This window comes from Tamandua tetradactyla, chromosome 5 (genome assembly GCF_023851605.1).
Source record: "Tamandua tetradactyla isolate mTamTet1 chromosome 5, mTamTet1.pri, whole genome shotgun sequence".
NCBI lineage: Eukaryota > Metazoa > Chordata > Mammalia > Pilosa > Myrmecophagidae > Tamandua > Tamandua tetradactyla.
Window position 1 is genome coordinate 1,876,258 of NC_135331.1, and position 20,431 is coordinate 1,896,688.

General features: G+C 44.0%; 1 protein-coding gene across 7 annotated transcripts in view; it reads right to left on the reverse strand.

Annotated features, from left to right (window-relative positions):
• Positions 1-208: 208 nt before the first annotated feature.
• SFSWAP (splicing factor SWAP) overlaps positions 209-20,431 on the reverse strand; it is a 208,971-nt gene continuing 188,748 nt past the window's right edge. For 5 of the 7 annotated variants that reach the window (XM_077159535.1, XM_077159536.1, XM_077159529.1 and 2 more), the window contains 6 exons: positions 19,301-19,566; positions 14,553-14,708; positions 13,124-13,249; positions 1,923-2,087; positions 1,280-1,352; positions 209-839 (listed from right to left, as the gene is read on the reverse strand). In XM_077159535.1, coding sequence (XP_077015650.1) covers positions 774-839; positions 1,280-1,352; positions 1,923-2,087; positions 13,124-13,249; positions 14,553-14,708; positions 19,301-19,566 — 852 coding nt within the window. In that variant the 3' untranslated portion in view covers positions 209-773. The remainder of the gene's footprint in view (positions 840-1,279; positions 1,353-1,922; positions 2,088-13,123; positions 13,250-14,552; positions 14,709-19,300; positions 19,567-20,431) is intronic. The other 2 variants (XM_077159530.1, XM_077159531.1) reach the window with 2 other exon arrangements.

A 20,431-nucleotide genomic window follows, 5' to 3' on the forward strand; every position in this document is an offset into this window, starting at 1 on the left:
ATCCAAGCAGCACAACACACTTTCAACAGCCTGTAGGGATCAGAACGCATCTTGAGGGCAATTCTAGCATCAGGCAAGTCATCAGGGCGGAGCTGGGCAGAGCTCCAGTGGCATTTTAGTTAGTGTGGCACCTGGGAGTGGCTTTCAGGCATGTATTAGTTGAGATTTCTGAATACAAAAGAAAGAAAACCACCTTAAATACCTCAATACAATGGGAGCAGCTCAAGGATGCGTGGCGCTCTCCCCACCGCTCTCCCAGGGGCTGTAAGGGGCAGCGGGGAGCTCATCCCCCAAGCTCTGCCTCAGTAGAGCCCGAGAACCAGTGGCTGGGATAACAGGAGGCGGGGATAGCAGGAGGCAAGTCCAGAGGACGGCGGGGTGGCTGCTGCCCACCACGGCCCCACGCAGCCAGGTGTCCACGGGAGCAAGAAAGTCACAAGCCAGACAAGGAAGAGACCACCCCGGGATTGCTAGCTAGAAAAGGTGTTTTCCTCCCATTTTATTTGATAATACACTTTCACAGAAACATGATACTATTTACAAATATACAGGTAAGAGACTGCTGGTCAAAAATCTTAAACCGAAATGTCATCAAAAATTAATTTACAAAACCCACCAAGTGTCCAAGGGAGTCCCAGGGTGGAAAATCTGGACAGTGCTGTGCGACGGGCGTGGGCAGGAACAGGCTTTTCAGAGCTTCCCATTTCTGGGGTCTCACATACAGCCCCCGTGACCGCTGTGGTGGGGGGGCGGGAGGTGGTCCCCTGGGCACCTCAGGAGGTGCTGCTGTGCAGGTTTTTGGAGGCGGCGAGCATGGCTCTGACTTTGGCCATCAGGTCCTGTGCGCAGTGAGACAGAGGGACCCTGATGAGCTTCCCACCAACACGTGCGGGCCAGACAACCCATGGGGCAAGGCAGTTCCTCTCTTATACCAAACAAAGGAACACGAGGGAGAACGTGAGGTGTGGCGGTTCCCTGAGGCCACAGCCACTTCTACAAGTCCTTCTGAAACCCCCACTGCTGGGCCAAACCCCCACTGGTGGGCCTCACCAAGGCAGGGCTGGAGGAAGAGCCCGGGGCCAGGTACACCTACTCTGTGGGACCAGGCCGCCTGCCACAGCAGTGTGGGGGCCAGACGGTCCTGTCCCCGGAACCTCCTTTCAGCCACACCCCACATACCCCGTCAGTACCAAGAGGACATGGAAGTTAGTGGAAGAGGAAGCCCACCTTGCGAATGAGGGCCCCTCTGGAAAAGGAAAGCGAGAGCATCCGATTTTACCTGCGTTATTTTGCTTTGCACGGAAGAAACAATAGCTGAAGAGATCTGACCGTCTTTTTCCTGAGAAACTCCCCTAATGGAAATAAAGAGAGGTTTTAAAGGTTAAGATATTCTTAAAGCTGTCTGAGGTACTTTAAAATCCCGTGGCCTGGGGCTGGTGGATGTGACCGAAGGGGATGCCTGGCCTGGCCCGCTGAGGTGGGCTTTGGGCCCGGCTGCAATCCCACTACAGACTATTTCCCAGCGGATGACTAGGGGGCCACCCTCCGCTTGGCGTCTGAGGTCAGCACTTCTGTGAACACAAGGACTGGACGTCCAGCCACGCGTCAGGGCGGCAGCCACCTCACAGCATGTGCCGCCCAGGCACTCGGACAGGAGGAGCCGAGACCTGCCCCAGCCAGCTCCTGGCCTCCTCGGCCCAAGGAAAGTTGGTGGGAGGTAGGCACATGCAGGGAGCAGAAGAGGCAGATTTTGGGTTCTGAGCAATCAAGGGCCCACGTCCCAGCAATTCTGGCTTGACCATTTCCAGTTTTCACCCGGGGGCTCACTGGAGCACCCGTTTCCTGGCACACCCCTTTCCCCTGCACAGACGCAGGAGCGAGGCACTCCTCGGGAATAGGGGGGCCGAGAAGGGGGCTGTTACCTGGAGCGCTCCTGGCTGGAGCCCCGACTCTCCACGGGAGAGATGCTGGCCGAGTGGCCCGAGTGCCGGTGTGTGGACGGCTTGCTGGGGGACGCTGACTGGGAGCGGGCTTTGGACTTGGTCCGGGACCTTGACCGTCTTTTCTTTTTCTTCTCATGGGGACTTCTGAAAGGAAAGCATTTTTAGGAGAAACCTGAGTTAGATTCAGAGACAGAACACAGAGCATTAATGAGTAAGTTTGGGGTTTCAAGTATTTTTTAGATAAATGTTTTTCAGCTGACAAATCAATGATTTCACCTCAGTAAATGCACTACTTTCTTTTTAAAGCTATATCTATTTTATTTAACCAGCAATTGCTGGATTTTAGCAAAACAACTGATAGGTTTAAAAGTCATTTGGAGGTAAAATGAAGTTTTCTCCATGGAAAGATGCTTTTGTCCCTGTCTACACTTCATTTAAGCACTTCAAATAAAATGCTTACGGTGCTTAAAACAGTACTTCACCTGCATTGAAGATGCACTGGATGACCAACCAAATGCAGCTTTATACTGCCCTTTCATTTATGGGGATTTAACGAGAATTTCTCAAAAGAGAATGGAACATTATTGGAATCAAGTACTACATACACCGAAGTCTGGGAAGGGGGGACAGGCCTGGTTCCCCATGGTGCCCGGGGCCATCAGGCCGCCCCACACGACACTTCTCATCGTCCCTGTCCTCCACTCCCTGCCCGGGACAAGCCACCAGAGTCTGCTGAATCGACCTCCAAAACGGCTCTCAGTTCTGCTTTTTCCTTTCCAACCCACGCCTGTGGATCATTCTAGACCATCCTTCCCTCTCGTCTGGACAACTTGCTTCTTTGGCTTCCTGCACTGATCACTCCATTTCCACCCTGGGCCCTGGCACCTCTTCCCCGCTCTCCTGCAAGCACTGTGCACAGAGCCCAGGCTGTGGGCCTCAGCACGGGCCTGCGTGCCTGTCGAGGGTGTGGGCCAGAGAAGCCTCTCCGTGCTTCCAGACCTGCCAGGGCTGAGTCTGGAGCAGGAGACCAACACACGCTAAAATGAATGTCTCCAAACTTTTGGTCAGTGGAAAAAACTCCTTTACTATTGGATTTAAGAGTACCTGGTAAGTACTTAGAGCAGCTCCCAGTTTTACTTCTGGAAGGTTAATGGACCTTGAATAACCCAGAAATGAGTCATCAAAAGCCAAACTTTATCTGAAAAAAACAGCTGAGCTGCTGTTTTGAAAGGAAAATGTAAAATCTGCATCTGTTCTTTCACTTCGAGGTGTGTATAGCTGCTCAGGATTTACCAAAAGGCAGAGTCAGTACCAGAGAAGTCGCAGGCAGAACGGTACAAAGTCGTGTGCGAGTGTGGAGGGTGATGGGGGGGCGGTCTGAAGGGGACAGCTGAGACTGCTCACAGACCACAGGACACGGCACAGGAGGAGAGCTGCCCGCTGGAGGCACCACCTCCACAGAAGTGTGGGAAACCCAGTGAGGGTCGTTTGGGAGCTGCACTGAGAAACTGGATTCCAACCAGCCCCAGAGACAGCACCACTTGCCTCCACAGCACGCTGAAAACATCTCTCCAACCACCGGAAGCAAAGCACTCCATCGGCCGAAATGTCAGCTGCAGCGTGGGCTGGAGCCAAACAGCTCCACAGGAGATGAAGAAGGAAGTGCGTGGGCTTGGCCTGCTTTCCTGAGAAGCCCAGCCCAGCAGAGTGTGGGGTGGCCTTAGGCATGGAAAAAAATGGCTGAGAGCGCAGGGCCCACTCTCCTCCACCGCGGGGGCTGCCACCTAAGCACAGTGATGGGGGCCAAGGGCCGCAGGCAGGGCCACGTGCTCCCTGGAAGGCAAGGGGAGCCCAAATAGCACCCCACTGCTGCTGGGAGAGCTGGCCTGCCCCCACTGGGGAGGGGATGAGGGCTGATACCCCATTGCCCCACCGACTGCCAGTGACTCAGGGCAGCAGTTCCTGTCTAAGCTCGAAGGAAGCAGCCCCATGGCTCCCCAGACTGCCCCGGCCCTGGCTCGAGCCTGTGACAGGCACCAGGAAGAGAGGAAGCTTCACAATACACTGGGGGTGAGAGTGGGTCTGTGGATTTGTTGGGCCTGGTTTTGTACTTTATTTCAATAGCAGCAAATCCTCTCAGCCCAACCTCCCCCAAATGTGACCGTCTTCAGTGCCACAGCCTAAGCCCAAACCTGCCCCCTCTGTCTCCCAGAACATGGCAGTGCCCCCAGTCTCTCCAGTGTGGCCATAACTGCATTGATGACAGCAAACTCAGAGGCTACTTCCTCCCCCTTTCACGATGGAATAAGGCGGCAATGCTGGCCTCCAGCCTCGTGGGGCTTCTTCCCCATCTGAGCCCCTGTGCCAACTGGTGCCCTTTCCCCTGAGTTTCTCAGGGCTGCCTCCTTCAGATGCAAACCCAGGGTCCCCTCCTGACCACCGCGTGCTCACTGCCTGTGCAAGTGAGCCCATGAGCGGATGGCACAGCATCACTGGGTCTGGGGCCTGGCTGCTCAGTCCAGCCCTGGCACTGTTCTGTACAAGGTGAATTATTCCACTGGCAACAATAAAGAGACGGATGCATCAGCGTGGCAGAGCTTTCCAGCTGTAGTGCATTACAGATGAGCAGAGGCTTGCCAGTGTTAAGTTCAGCTGCCAGAAGTGAGGGCACTGGCAAGGCAGGCTGCACACAGGCTGTCTGCCCCTGTTGAGGGGGCCTGCCCGACGTGCTGGCAAGTATGAAAAGTGGCTAACAAATGGCACTGTCACTCTTCTCCTCAGTAGGAGATACACAGCCACAGAAACTGGGTACAGGAGGGCCATTTTCTAAACTGTGAAGTTTTGTGCAATGTTGAAGACTATAATCATATACTATACATTAAAGGAGCCAGCAAATAAAAAATATTTAGTAGCATGTCACATCAGTCCACCATGATCTACACAAAACCTGGCTAAGTTTATGTGGCTACCTACACACATGAATTAAAGATAGGTTACCAATACCTAATGTAAAACAATGTACAATTTTACTATGCCTAATCCCATGTGAGAAGACTTTCCAAGACTATCCTGAAGGCCTGACTTATTCAGCCATTACTTAAAAGCCGAGGAAGACTTCACAGAAAGTGAAACACAAAGATCTGAAGTGCTCTGGTGAATTTTGACAAGTGCATATACCCCAAACTCAGGCCCCAATCACATCACAGAGCCCCCATGGCTCAGGCACAGCAGTGCTGTCAGTGGGTCTGTGCCCTCTTCCCCACTCTCCAGAGGTAAACATGGTTCTGATCTCCTACCGCACACATCAACCCAGCGCAGAAATGAAATCACACTGCAGGTACTGATTTTGTCTAGCTTCTTTTGCTCAGGAAAATGCTCCCTGGTTCACTTATAATGCTGTAAGTATCACTAATGGGTTTCCTTTTATTGATGAGCAGTATTCTGTTGTTTGTATAACCCATGATTTGTTCATTTGTTCTTTTGCTGACAGACATTTGAGAGGTCAAATGTTTACTTTATACTGAGTCAATACCTAGGAGCAGAACTGCTGGGCTGAGAAGTAGCCTGAAACTGCCAAACTGTTTCCCACCAGTGGCTGCACAATTCCACACTGACTGACTTTGGAAAGTTGAACCAACTTTGCATTTCTGGGATAAACTCCACTTGGTGGTGGGGTATTAGCCTTTTGATAGACTGCTGGGTTCAATCTGTTTATATTTTGTTAAGGCTTTTTGCATCTATATTCTTGAGAGTATTAGTTTGTAAATACACACGTGGTGGTCTGGAGCTGTATGTGCCCCAGAAAAACATCTTACTCTGCCCTGTGCATGTGAACCCGCAGGAAGTAGGACCTTTTGAAGAGGCTATTTCAGTTCAAGTGTGGTCCACTCACTTAGAATAGAGGGGTCACTTATGAGTGAAATGATATTTACACGGAGAGAGAAGCCACAGGAAGCAAGAAGGTGACACTCCAGGGAATCCAGACAAGAAAGGAAAGGCCAGGAGAGGCTGCCGTGTGACAAGCAAAGGACCAGAGACTGCTGGCCATCCATGATGCCTTCCTTCGGACATTCTACCAGCCCTAAAACCGTGAGCCGCTCAATTCCCACTGGATGAGGCCCTGTGCATGGCATGTGTTGGGGCGGCCGAGGAAACTAAAGCGACACAGACGCAGGCGTGTACACCCAGCCCTTGTCTGCTTTTTGTGTCAGAGTTAGCATGGGCTCATAAATGAGCTGTGAAGCATAACCTCTGTTTCCTTTAAACAGTGTCTATAAAATTGGTATTCTTTTCTTCCCTGAATGTTAAAAATTTTCTGGTGAAGCCATCTGGGTCTGAATGGTTTCAATTTCTTTAACAGATATGGAGCGATTCAGATTTTCTATTTCTTCTGGTGACTATTTGGTAACTTGCTTCTTTCAAACAATACGTCTATTTCATCTAAGTTGTCAAACTGCCTAGTATAAGATTTATTTCTTATCCTTTTAAAATCTGTAGGGTCTTTCATTTTTGATCATGTTAACTAAAGATTTACCAAATCTTAAAATCATGTTTGAAGAACGTTCTTTTGCCTTTATTTCCTCTGCTGGTCTGTTTTCTATTTTGTTGGTTTCTGGTCTTACACCTTTACTGTTTTGAGCTTCTACTTACTCTGGGTTTAATATGTTCTTTTTCTAGCTTCAATCTTAAGGATATCGTTTTTAGGCCTTTCTTTTTTTCTAATATCAATACTTAAAGCTATCAATTTCCTTCTAAGAACTTACTTTGATATATACTACAACTTTTGGTGTTACCTTATCATTATCATCCATATATATTTATTATATATATTTTCTGTTTTCCGCTGTGATTTTTTTTGTTTTTTCAGCTATGAGTAATTTATTTTTTATTCAATCTTTTTTAAATTGTGAAATATAAATACAAAAAGCAATAAATTTCCAAGTGCATTTTAACAAGTAGTTACAGAACAGATTTTAAAGTTTGGTTTGGGTTCCTGTTCCACGATTTTTCATTTTTTCCTCTAGCTGTTCCAAGACACTGGTGACCAACAGAAGTATCAGTATAATGATTCAGCAGTCATACTCATTTGTTACATAATATCTGTTATACTTCTTCTATTTAAATGACATATATACACAAAAGCAATAAATTTCAAAGTATAACACAACAATTAATTGTAGTATAGATTTCAGAGTTTGGTATGGGTTACAACTCCACAATTTTAGGTTTTAATTTCTAGCTGCTCTAAAGTACTGGAGGCTAAAAAAAATATCAGTGTAAAGATTCAGCACTCATACTCATTTGTTAAACCCGACATTCTCTGTATAACTCCATCATCAACTTTGATCTTTCTCCCACTCTTCAGGGGCATTTGGGTTTTGCCCAGTCTAACCTTTTCATGTTGGAAGGGGCTGTCGATAATATGGGATAAAGGGATGGAACTAGCTGATGTCTGGAAAGGCTGGGCCCTCTGCATTTCAGGACTCATCTGGTCCAGGGACCCATCTGGTGGTTTTAGGTTTTGGAGTTACCCTAGTGCATGGAAACTTCGCAGAATCTTACATAGTGCCCTAGATACTCTTTAGGATTGGCAGGAATGGCTCTGGTTGGGGTTGGCAAGTTGTGCTAGACAGCGATGTCTAACTGAAGCTTGCATAAGCTCCAGTGTAGTCTCTCAACTCTATTTGAACTCTCTCAGCCACTGATACCTTATTTGTTACACTTCTTTTCCCCTTTTTGGTTAGGACGGCACTGTCAATCTCATGGTGCCAGGGCCAGGCTCATCACTGGGGGTCATCTCCAGTGCCGCCAGGAAGACCTTCATCCCTGGATGTCATGTCCCATGTAGGGGGGAGGGCAAGGGTTTCACTTGCAGAGTTGGGCTTAGAGAGAGAGGCTACATCTGAGCAATAAAAGAAGCCCTCCAGAGGTGACTCTTAGGCATACCAATAGGTAGGCTAAGTGCTATGAGTAATTTAAAATGTGTCGTCAAACGTCCAAATATTTGGGGATTTTTCATAGTATATTTTTTGTTATGGATTCTTGAAGCCTACTGATTTAATGGCACAACCTAATATCTTGGTGAATGTCCCACATGCATCTGAACAGAATTTTATGGTCTTCATTTGTTGGTGGTAGTGTCAAGTAGGTAAGGTTAAACTGGTTAATGGTGGTATTCAAAATTTTTGTATTATCCTTACTGTTTTGTGGTCCACTAGTGTACCTGTCCCTTTAGTTGTGTAAGTTTTCACTTCCAGTATTTCAAAGCTCTTTTATCCAGTGCACACATTTTTAGAACTGTTACATCCTCATGATGAATACTTCTGTCATAATGAAACATCCCTCTTTATGTCTAGTAACACTTCTTTAAGTTTATATTGTCTCATATTAATGCAACCACATCAGTTTTCTTACTAGCACTGAGTTGTGTATTTTTTTCCATCATTTAAAATTTTTTAAAAAATTTTATTAATTAAAAAAATAAGAAACAAAATAAAACAACATACATAATCAGTAATTCACAATATCATCACCTAGTTGCATATTCATCATTTCTTAGAACATTTGCATTAATTCAGAAAAAGAAACAAAGACAATAGAAAAAGAAATAAAACGAACACAGGAAAGAAAAAAAAAATTATACCTATCATACCCCTTACCCCTCGCCTTCATTGATCACTAGCATTTCAAACTAAATTTATTTTAACATTTGTTCCCCCTATTATTTATTTTTATTCCATATGTTCTACTCGTCTGTTGATAAGGTAGTTAAAAGGAGCATCAGACACAAGGTTTTCACAATCACACAGTCACACTGCGAAAGCTATTTCATTGTACAATCATCATCAAGAAACATGGCTACTGGAACACAGCTCTACATTTTCAGGCAGTTCCCTCCAGCCTCTCCACTACATCTTGAACAACAAGGTGATATCTACTTAATTCGTAGGAATAACCTCCAGGATAACCTTTCGACTCTGTTTGGAGTCTCTCAGCCATTGATACTTTGTCTCATTTCACTCTTCCCCCTTGTGGTCAAGAAGGTTTTCTCAATCCCTGGATGCTGAGTCTCAGCTCATTCTAGAGGTTTTCTCAATCTCTTGATGCTGAGTCTCAGCTCATTCCAGGATTTCTATTCCATGTAGCCAGGAAGGTGGTCAGACATTCTTGAGGAAAAAACTTTTTTGTGTATATTCAAAATACTTTTTGTGAATGCTGTAGTTTTATATCTTCCCACACTGTACTTTTCATTATATTTAAATAAATTTTACTTAAAACAAAACTCAATATACCTCGATCTGGATTTCCAAATACTCATTAAAAAGATGGCCAGCATCCCTTGGAGAAATGGTGACCCCAGGGATGGAGCAGGCAAAGTACAAGGTAAGCCTGGGATATCCTGCTGTGCCAGAAAGCAAAAAGTACTCAAAGAATGATGAGAGTTGTCAAAAGAACACAAGAACTGGCTTGAAAGGGCTCCCACTAGCCAATTCTGAGATAACACCACCACACAGAATAATGACGGCAATGAATTACTGCACAACAAATGAAAAACAAAGCTACCAAAAGTTCAAGAGTGATAGTAAAACAAAGAGCAGAGAAGGAAAACTCTTCATAGAGAGGACGAATTACAGAATTAACAAATCTCTTGGGGCAAACAGCTGACTCAGGCAAGGTGCATCCCCGGAGGCTGAAGCAGCTGAGCAGGAAGCTGCCAGGGCACCGGTGCCCACAGGTCTCAATGTGCCACCCCACAGAGTGTTCATCAGACAAAAAGGAAAGGGGCCACTAGGCAGTGGGTACCACCTCAGCCGTCACCCACAGTGGGGCTCCTGAGGGATGTCTGTATGTCTCCACTTGTTTAGCAGTATTGCCAAAAATACTCCACACGAACTGAACCATGAGGACGGTAGGAGACAAATCGGGGTGGAGGCACTCCATAATACAACATGCCTGGACGCTTTGAAAAGTGTTAAAGTAAGGAAAGAAGCGCTGTCTGAGATGAATGGAAACTAGAGACATGATAACTAAATGTGTCATCTTCGATTAGATCTTGTATCCAGGAAAAAACAAAAACAAAGAACAAAAAAGAAAGGACATACTCAGTGTGGACGACCAAAGCTATAGGCTGAGCCCCCAGTCTTGGGGTTTGTTCATAGGAAACTTAACCCCACAAAGGATAGGTCAAGCCTACTTAAAATTAGGCCTAAGAGTCACCCCCAAGAGAGCCTCTTTTGTTGCTCAGATGTGGCCTCTCCCTCTAGCCAACATGACGAGCAGTCTCACCACCCTCCCCCTCTCTGCGTCGGACATGACTCCCAGGGGTGTGGACCTTCCTGGCAACGTGGGACAAAGATCCTGGAATGAGCTGAGACTCAGCATCAAGGGACTGAGAAAAACCCTAGAATGAGCTGAGAATTAACATCAAGGGATTGAGAGAACCTTCTCGACCAAAGGGGGAAGAGTGACATGAGACTGTCAGTGGCTGAGAGATTCCAAACAGAGTTGAGAGGTTATCCTGGAGGTTATTCTTATGCATTAAGTAGATATCACCTTGTTGTTCAAGATGTAGTGGAGAGGCTGGAGGGAACTGCCTGAAAATGTAGAGCTGTGTTCCAGTAGCCATGTTTCTTGATGATGATTGAATAATGATACAGCTTTCACAATGAGACTCTGTGAAGGTGAAAACCTTGCGTCTGATGCTCCTTTTAGCTACTATATCAACAGAAGAGTAGAACATATGGAATAAAAATAAATAATCGAGGGGAACAAATGTTAAAATAAATTTAGTTTGAAATGCTGGTGGTAAATGAAAGCGAGGGGTAAGGGGTATGGTATGTGTAATCTTTTTTTTCTCTATTATCGTTTTATTTCTTTTTCTGTTGTCTTTTTATTTCTTTTTCTAAATCGATGCATATGTTCTAAGAAATGATGAATATGCAACTATGTGATGATATTAAGAATTACTGATTTATATGTAGAATGGAATATCTTAATGTTTTGTTTGTTAATTTTTTTTAATTAATAAAAAAAGTTAAAAAAAAGAAAAGGACATACTTTCAAATAAAAGTGAATATAGATTTTTGTGGATATCTGCAATTCACTCTCAAATGCTTCTGAAAAGGTAAAGTATAACAAGCTATGTATTTAGAGAGAGAGAGAGAAAGCACACGTGGCCAAATGCTCACACTTGTTGAACTGAGATAAAGGATTACAGGTAGTATAGGTGTTCACTGTACTGGTTTTTTTATTTTAACTTCCCTGTCAGTTAAGATTTTCAGCCATGTCTTGCTTAATGCAGAGGTTAATTTGAGGGCAGAGAAAAATCTTTTCTGTTAGGAGAGAACTTTTGCTTCAGAGGATAATTTTAGGATAATTTAAGGGATAATTTAATTTGCCCTTTACATATATCAAAAGTGGTGATGAATTTCAAAAGTTAAATGATTACTTGATTAATGAGTAGAATCTAAAATGGATTTCTATTTTTATCACATGATAATGGAAGAGTCACATATGCCTAGTGTGGGATTACTAAGGCACGAAATGCTATTTAGAAACAGAGAGCACAGCGCATGAAACCTTAGCTGAAATCTATCAGCTTTACAGTTCCTTTGCTGATTTTGCTGTTTCAAGAAGAGAGGCACACGTTACTAACTAGTGGGAATGATCACTTCACTAGCCAGACTATAGCAAAGTTTTTCCTTCAGAATTATCTTCTAGGAAGTGTTCCTTGAGGTGCATTTCCCAGGAGGAGGGAGCCGCTTCTGCAGCTGCTGGTCAGCGGGGAGTCCCTCACAGAGCGGGGGGACTGTGCACTGCTGTGTGCACCAGTCCCGAGCAGCCCAAGTATGCCCTTCACACCTGTCACTCAGGGCCTGTCCTCCGAGGGGTCGGCAACCCTGGGTGTACAGAACCTTCCATTCACAGGAGCATAGGGTTAGGGACTCTGAGACAACAGATGTGCACTGGCATCTTTGAGCATCTCAGTCACCTGATGACAAAGCTCATCTACTGTTAGTGCCCGTGTGTGTGTGGGGACACAAAAATAAGGACACGACCACTGCTCTCCGGGAAGTCCGCATGTGCGCTGAGAGAATGAGCAGCACTGCATCCTCTCGGGGAGCTCCTCTGAGCAGAGGCTGAGAGCCAGGATCTGCTGGGCTGGGGGCACTGCCAGCAAAGGCGGGCGGGAACAGGGCAGTGCTGTTGGTGGCATGAACAGAAGCAGCTGCCCACCACTGGGTTCCCTGGCCAGGGGGTGGTGGTAGTCACAGCAGGACCCAGTGTGGCAGAATGTGCCTGGAATTGGTTTCTGAGGTTAGAGCTGACGCCAGTGAGAGTCCCAAGCCATTCCTGTGACAGCTGAGCCCACCTAGGGCACTTGGTGGCCCTCTCACGGGGAGTGCTGTGTGGGGCAACCACACGTATGGTGGAGGGCGTGGCCCTGGGATACGAGAGGTTAAGACTTGCGTAAGTGCTGGGCGTTCTGCTTGAAGGCGAACAGAAGCTCACCGCACATACTCGCCTCTCACAGCTAAGACAGGCACCTATTAGCAGTCACGAGGCCCAGAGAACTGGCACTGTCCCTTACTCTGCAGGCCCCTGAAGGACCGGGTACCCTCCCAGTAGCTAAGGTAGTGGCTGGGAGACACGGGCCACACAGGCAAGAACAGCAACTCTACTTATTTGAGATCAGGGAGTGCTTTGAGACTTGAAATGTTGAGTTTCCCTTTTCACTTATCCCGATATGCCCTTTCTCTTTAGGTACAACAGGCACAACAACAGTCACAAAGGATCAAGTAGCTGTGGATATGGACCCAGCAGTGGCAGCAAGATTTCAGGATGGGTGCTGATGGGAAAATATGATCTCGAGCCAGGCTGCTGCACGAGAGCAGGCAAAACAATCGCCCTGAGGACTGACCCTGGGCAGCAGACACCTGCTAGCCAGATGGCAGGAGAAACCCTCTCCCCAGCAAAGTCCACCTGGTCCAGCACTGCAGGGCCCATGTGGCCAGTTCCCTCCACTGTTTAAGCTTTAAAAGTAGTAAAAACACTAACGAAGGAGCTGTGCTTGCCAACTCAACTCTCTTCCCTATAACCACCTACAGCCATGCCTTGTATCTTAAGTCTCCACACTCCTTTCCACATGGGACACCCGGCAGACCAGCACACCCACATACCGAGAACGGGTCCGCTTCCGGCTGGCCCCAGGGCTGTTGCTCCGGCGGTAGGCAGTGGGGACGGTTCTCTCCTCCCTCCGCCTCTCAGGGGAGTGCACTCTTCTCCGAGGGGACCGGGACCGCGACCTGGAGGGAAGAAGAACGGGTGTTTCAGTGTCAGTTGTGGGCCCTGCAGGTCACTCTTCCTGCTGCTGAGGCAAAGATCAGCCGCCATGTGAATCTGCAGGACGCAGCAGACTCAAGGTCGTGCAGACCAGGCCTCGCGGCTCTGCTGACACAGTGCTGAATGCAGCCCTAGAAGCACGTGTCTTCTCTCCCATTCCCAAACTCCTACCAGCCAAGGCTAAGCTGTTATCTCTGCTGGAGGAGAGAGGCTATATGTTGCTAGTTCAAATGGCCAACACCAACCAATTCTCAATTATGTGAGGTCTGATTATAGGTCTGCTGTCTCTCTTTTTGCTTTTGCCCTTTTTAGCCCCTAAAATTTTTAGCTCTCAAAACTAGATAAGGAAAGGCAATGAAATTCAAGGGAGTTGTTTCTACTTGTTCTGCATACAGGCAATAGCTTTAGTTGGGGAAGAAATGAAAAAGTAATGAAGTCAGAGGAATACCAGGAAACTTATTTTGTTTATACTCTCATCTTGTGGCTTACTAGTATGGGTAATCAAGAATTGGCTGTAGAGATATTGGCATGAAGCCTAAAATTTTCAATCCAATTCTGAATATGGCATTCTCATGATAATCTGGGCTAAGTAGTTATAGTTTATGAGGTTTTACGGACACAAAACCATCCATTAATATTTAATTTTTACTTTTCATGTGCTCCCCGAAACAATCTATCCATGCAATGACAAAATCCATATGAGGCAACAGAGACCCATGAGTAATGAGTATCCAGAACTCCAGCCTGAGGCCCTCACCCATTTGGGTCCTTACTGTAGTCCCCTTAAAAGGGAGGGGTTAGGGGTTTTATCTTAGTTTCTGTTCATTTAGAAATATTCCTGTTTCAGGAAGACCTGAAATACGCAGAAATCTGGAAAAACACATTTTTTCCCTTTTGTCTCCATGACAACCCACTCAAAAACAATACAAGAGTAGTCTGATTTTGCCATTAAAAAAATTCTACATTGAATCATTTAATTACAATAAAAAAAAACAACAAAAAAACCCAACACATGCTGTTCCAAAGATCAGTTTATGATCAATCGCATTCCACCCTCTTGTGTCGGAGAGAAAGCCTTGAGTCATTCTTGAAAAAATGCGATAGCCATGAATGAACCTGCTCCAGGACAGACCAGAACCAGTTTTAGGGTATCCTCTAGTTTAACTGCTTTTAAACTTACAAAATGGTTTGGGTTTTCACCCCACCCCACCCCCAGACCTTTCCTAAGAAAGAAAACAGATTACAAAGGTGAGGTCAGTTAGACACCTTGACATTTTACCAGGTTTTCCCTCAAAAGAGCTCCAGGAGTCAAATCTTTTCGTGGTCGAGGCTGCCTGATAATTCTCTTGCTGTGCTGCTGCTGCCAGTGCCGAGCTGCTCTGACAAGGCTCCGTGCTCAGGGTCCCTGTGGAGGCTGTGGGTCTGTGATATGGAGGCACACACTTCACATTCAGAATAAAACGGGCTGCTCGGGGTTAACTAAATCCTGACAAAGCTCTGCACTTAAATCAAAGCTGTCATACCTTACTGAAAGCTTAAATGTCGAACTCTACCCAAAACTCAATTATTAGGAAAAATAACCTAGTTTCTAATGCCCGCAAACTCTTAACTCCAAAATACAATGCCATTTTAGAGTGGCTATTAGTATTCTATTTCTTTAAAGTGAAGTGGCTGTTAATATCGGATTTCAAGTTATCTGAGAAAAAAGCCCATCTCAGAATTGGGTCAGTAAACTACACCAGATAAGTCTTAAAGGTTTATTTTAACTAAAGAAACTTAAAGGCCTTTTATTCTGTTAATTAGGCTTTTAATACTGCCACCACAAGGTGTCTAAGACGCTGGAATCCAGTTTATAAGAAAATTATCTCTGCAATGTGACAGTGGGCTTTTTAAAGAAGATGAAATAGTTTCAAATAAAATTTTTTGAGCATAATGCCACTCAGATATATTTTTTTCTCCTGAATAATCTTAACGGTTTGTTTTCAAATGAAGGAATAAGACTTTAATGATAAAATTCCAGAAGTTTTATCTAAATGACAGTGATCACAGTTGTAAATTACTTCTTTCCCCCAACATTTAACATGTCCTCTAATCCACCTCCTCCATCCACGGCACCATCCACAGGCCTTCAAGGAAGCGGCGGCAGCAAGCGTCTGGGTGACTGCCAGCTTTAAGAACCAAGACGCTCCAGATTTTATCTATAAACTCTTGGTTTCCTAAACAAGGTGCTGACTTTTGCAGCTTCTCTCTCTCTCTTATACTGTTAAATACAGAAGCACACCCTGCTATTTTATCTGGGTTTTGCTTATTTATTTCACAAAGATAAAACAACTGTCCTCACATTAGCACTCCACCCCCCACATTAGCATTTTAATCGTTGCCAAGTAGGACACTTAATGCTTCATCCCCTCCTTTAAGGAGCAAGACTGGGAGATAAATTAATTACTTTTATTGGTTTGCTCTGCTGTTTGTTACAGGAAAAGAAGGACAGTAGCAAACCACAAATTTCAAACTAAAATATGATCCGGATTTTGCCTGCTTAAATTCTCTACAGATGTCAAATCTATTAATAAAAGGTCGTATTAACCACTGCTTCCACTCTCCTACCCCAAAGTCAAAGTTCTTGGGGAGCTAATTCTTCCGAAGGAACACATCTTCACAGAGGTCTCAGGGTGCGACCTCTGCTTAACACCAGGTGGCTCAGGGCCTGCATGGAGCCCCTGCCCCAGGGGAGGCTGTCATGGCGACAGAGGTGGGCACCTCTTAACCCAGACCCAGCAATCAAGCCTGCCACCGACGGTAATCTTACCAAAGTGTCACAAGTTAACTCAGCTGGAACGTGGTTCACAAAAATTCAGGCTAGAAGTATCTAAGCTATTAAGAATGAGTTTTAATTTTAGGTGGTAATTAAACTGAATAAGAATTTCTTAAAACAATTCATTCTATGACGGTAGAGAACCTAATGTGATACACAAATACAAATGAAAATAGAAAACACAAGAGAGAACAAATCTTATACTTTGAAGTTAATGCTGATTTAAAAGACACTAATGCTACCTTGTCATAATCACTGTGCTTTTTGAGAAGCAATGTATTTTCCAAAAGTAAAGATTCTTCTATGAGTAATTAGTCTATGGGATCTATAATTAATTATAACTCAGACATACTGAATAAATGGGGCTTGACCTTATATATGTTATATATAAAAATGAAAGCTCATCATGCTATAATAGGACTTTCTAAAATCTTAATCTTCTGCTTTATATAGAATTTTTATTAATTTAATGTATTGTATATAAATATATATATATGTATTTCATTTGTAGTATCCAATCACAATTAGAATTATTAAAAAATAAGGCACTTTACTGTACACTGGCAGTGGTCATTCTAAAACAATTAAGTTGTCTCAGGCCCAGGAACAGGTCTGACATGTCCTAGGCAGACATTAGGTCTGTGAAGGGTTATTCTATCTGAAAAGACAGATAGCTAAAGAAAAAAATTATCACAATATCATTAGCAACTTAAATATTTTGGTTAAAATTCAATTATCTTTTATACTTCAACAACTTATGTTTCTGAGAAGACAAATCCATCCCACTTTAGAGCAGCTGCATTTAAAATCCAGTCCTGGAAAAACTTGAATTGAAAAACTAGATCTTCAACCAGCTTAGAAAAAAGTGGACTGCTACGAAATGGAACAACTGCAATCTCATAAACAAAAGCCAAGGCAGTATTCTACAAGAAAAAGTTAAGGCAGGGAAACAACAGTAAGCTTTTTACTGTCCTCAGAACTCAGATGCTGCAGGGTACCCGGCCTTGCAGTTATGTCTCCTACTGCGGACTCTTTAAAACTACCTCAGGTTACTGAGCTCAAACAGATGATTCTGTATTAACGAGTACAGCCATCATATACTGACTTTCAAGGCAATACTCCATGGTGACTAAATACTTTGAAATATTTTTATTTTATAATCAAGTTGCACTTTGCCTTGATACTCTAAACAACTATAAAATCAAACACCAAAGTTTTAACTTATTTAGTAATCTTGGTTAATTTAACCAAAATCAACATTTTTGTAAACACATGGATACTACCTGGGCCACTGATATAAAAAAAAAGTTTTAAGATTTACAAAAATATTCAACTCTGTTCACACAGAAGAATACTTTAATTGTCAGATAAGGTAAAACTGGTAACCTACCATCATAATAGAAATCATATACAGACAATTATTAATTTATATATTTTCTTTTAGCTGAAAGTTATAAAAAACTAAGAAGTAAGATTTTGCTTTCTGCACTTATCAGCAATGAGTAAATATAAATTTTATTGGATAGTATGTATTTTGATATAAAATAAACAAGTAAATCTAAATCTATTCTAAAACAAAAAAAATTTAAGAAGTAAAAATATTATTTAAAATAATTTACTCTATTACACAGTCAATAAAAACACATAGAACCTAGGCACTTAATTTTTCAAATATTAGATGACCAGTTTCAATTCTGAATAAAACCTGAGGGAAAGTTCATGACTATTACATGAAAACTGAATAAATAGGATGTATGGACATACTGGCTGTCTGAATCTATCTCTCTTTATTAAACTAAACTGCGTCCTCACAGGAAGAAATGGTGAAAAGCCTCTATAGTTACCACTTCCCTGGGCTGAGGAACTTATAAATGATGCTTCCTTTCATCTGAGCCCTGCAGAAAAGCCCATCGGGAGAATTTTACTGGACACGGTGTGCCTCAGACAGTTTGGTTAGGTCTATTGTACTCATTTTCAGCTACACAAAAGCTACACAATGTCTTAAGAAACCTTTTCAAATAAGGGCATTTTAAAGTCCGGATAGGTACATATAATTGCTGGGATTTTTCGAAAATGAAAAAAATGCCAGCAAACTGCGTAATTTAATTAAAACAAAAAAAAGTTTTGTTTTGTTTTTTTCGCATGTCTAAGGGTGGAGGAGTGGAGGGTGGGAAGTATGGAACTGTTAAAAGACCAGCAAAAATGCAGCCAGCCAAAGATCAAATTTACTTATCACTGAAGCAAATTCAATTTTACTGCAGACCAGTAAGTGCAAATATCTGTTGAACTTGTAAGGTTTAGTCTGGGTGAAAATAACGAAAGTGTTCTGTTTTTAGGATACATGCAAAGGGGCAAATGTGCATAATTATATTTTTTAGAAACGGAGAAAGCACAGGAAGTCTGTGTTTTTCCTACGGAAAGGGAAGAACAACCACAGACAAAACTAGATCAGAGTACAAGTGCAGCGTTAAGGAGAAACTGAGGAAAGTTCCACCAGCATTTCATAAAATGTCAAAAGGCAGAATGACAAGTTCTGAAGATAGAGATTTGCTTTTCTGAGTCTCCCGCAAGGCACCCCCCATCCCCGTGACCCCTCAAGGTTTCCACAGCCATTTCTTCTGTTCCCAGAAGTGTTAACTGCCTCCTCGAGAGCTTGCTCCTGGAGAGGAGGGCTTTGGCTACAAATACCCCTGGGGGAGGCCCAGAAAATCAAGTCCCTTCAACAAGGAAAGCTGCGCACCCACGTGCCCAATTCCTGACACACGTGCGTCTGCAGCTCCGCGCAGAAGAAAATGAACACAAACCAGGTGGAGAAGATTTCTTTTGTTTTGAGATGCACAAACGCAAAAGAAATCAGCAAAAAGTTCAATCATACAAACAAAACACAGACCCCAACACACCAGCCTGTAAACTTCCCAAACATTCAGCTAATGTGTCGGCCTGCTTCTAAGACTTGTTAACACTGAAATAAATATATATAGATTTTAACCTAGCAGCAGTTGACGAGTTTTAGAAAGTTAAGTATAAAACAAAAACATGTTTCTGAAAGCTCTTATTTGGATCTGCAGGTGACATGTATAACGACACACACACACGTGTCTGCTGAACGGGAGAGGTACTTAGTTTGGGCCTCTGCCCGGCCGTCTCCCACCAGACCCGCGGCGACGAGGCGCTGGAGGAGGCGACGCTGCACACCCACCTAGACCGCCGCACTGTCCGGTAGGCACTGGGCAGAGAGTGCTTGGCTTTGGGATGGGACCTAGACCTGGACTTGGAGGACGAGTGGTACTTGGGCGACCGGGATCTTGTTCGAGACCTTTTTTTGTGCTTCTTCTTTTTCTTTTCTTTTTCTTCTTCTCTGGGTGGATCTTTGCTTTTACTTGAAGGCCTTTCGGCTGGTTTAACGTCTAAAGCTGGCAGAGGTTTAGCTCCAGTCAACAGAGGACAGGGCACACTACTGGCTTCCTGTGAACGAGAGTGAGGGTGCCTGTGTTAGTACAGAAAGCATGCATTTTTTGGGTGCAGATTTATAAAACTTCAGCTTTGGTTCCTCACACCAACAATGTACCACTCGCCTCTCTAAAAGGCCCGTATCTCTTTCTAGGGCTGTGTGAAAGGGTCTCCAGGCACCTCAGATGAAAATCCTGATGGTCAAGGCCCTTCACCACAGGACCCTCAGAGATTAGAAGAGTAAGTACAGAATCTCTTTCTGTGGAATCCCTCCCTATCCAACACCCCTCAGCAGCCTGCAGGGCTGTGGAGGTCTGGGTTTAATGCAGAGAGTGCAGTACTTAGGATACAAGGTCGGAACAGATCTAACGTGCTCTTTTCTGTTGTTGTTGCTCAGATATATATATACACACACACTTTTTTTTAACTTTTTAAATTGTGTAATATAGCATATATACAAAGCAAAGAAAGAAAAAAGCAATAGTTTTCAAAGCACTCTTCAACAGGACAGATCCCAGGGTTTTTCGTGGGCACCATATGATCCTCTCACAATTTTCATTCTAGCTGCTCCAGAATATAGGAGGCAAGAAGGAATAAATTTTTTTTAATCACAACTTTTTTTTTTCCAAAAATAACATACACACAAAAGAGCAATGCATTTCAAAGCACAGCTCAACAATTAGCTGTAGAACAGATTTCAGAGTTTGACATGGGTTAAAATTCCACAATTTTAGATTTTTACTTCTAGCTGCTCTAAGATACTAGAGACTAAAAGAAATACTAATTTCATGATTCAGCAGTGATGAAGGTAGGTTTGTTAAACCCTCCCTTCTCTGTATGACTCCACCATTACATTTGATCTTCCTATCCCACTCTTTAG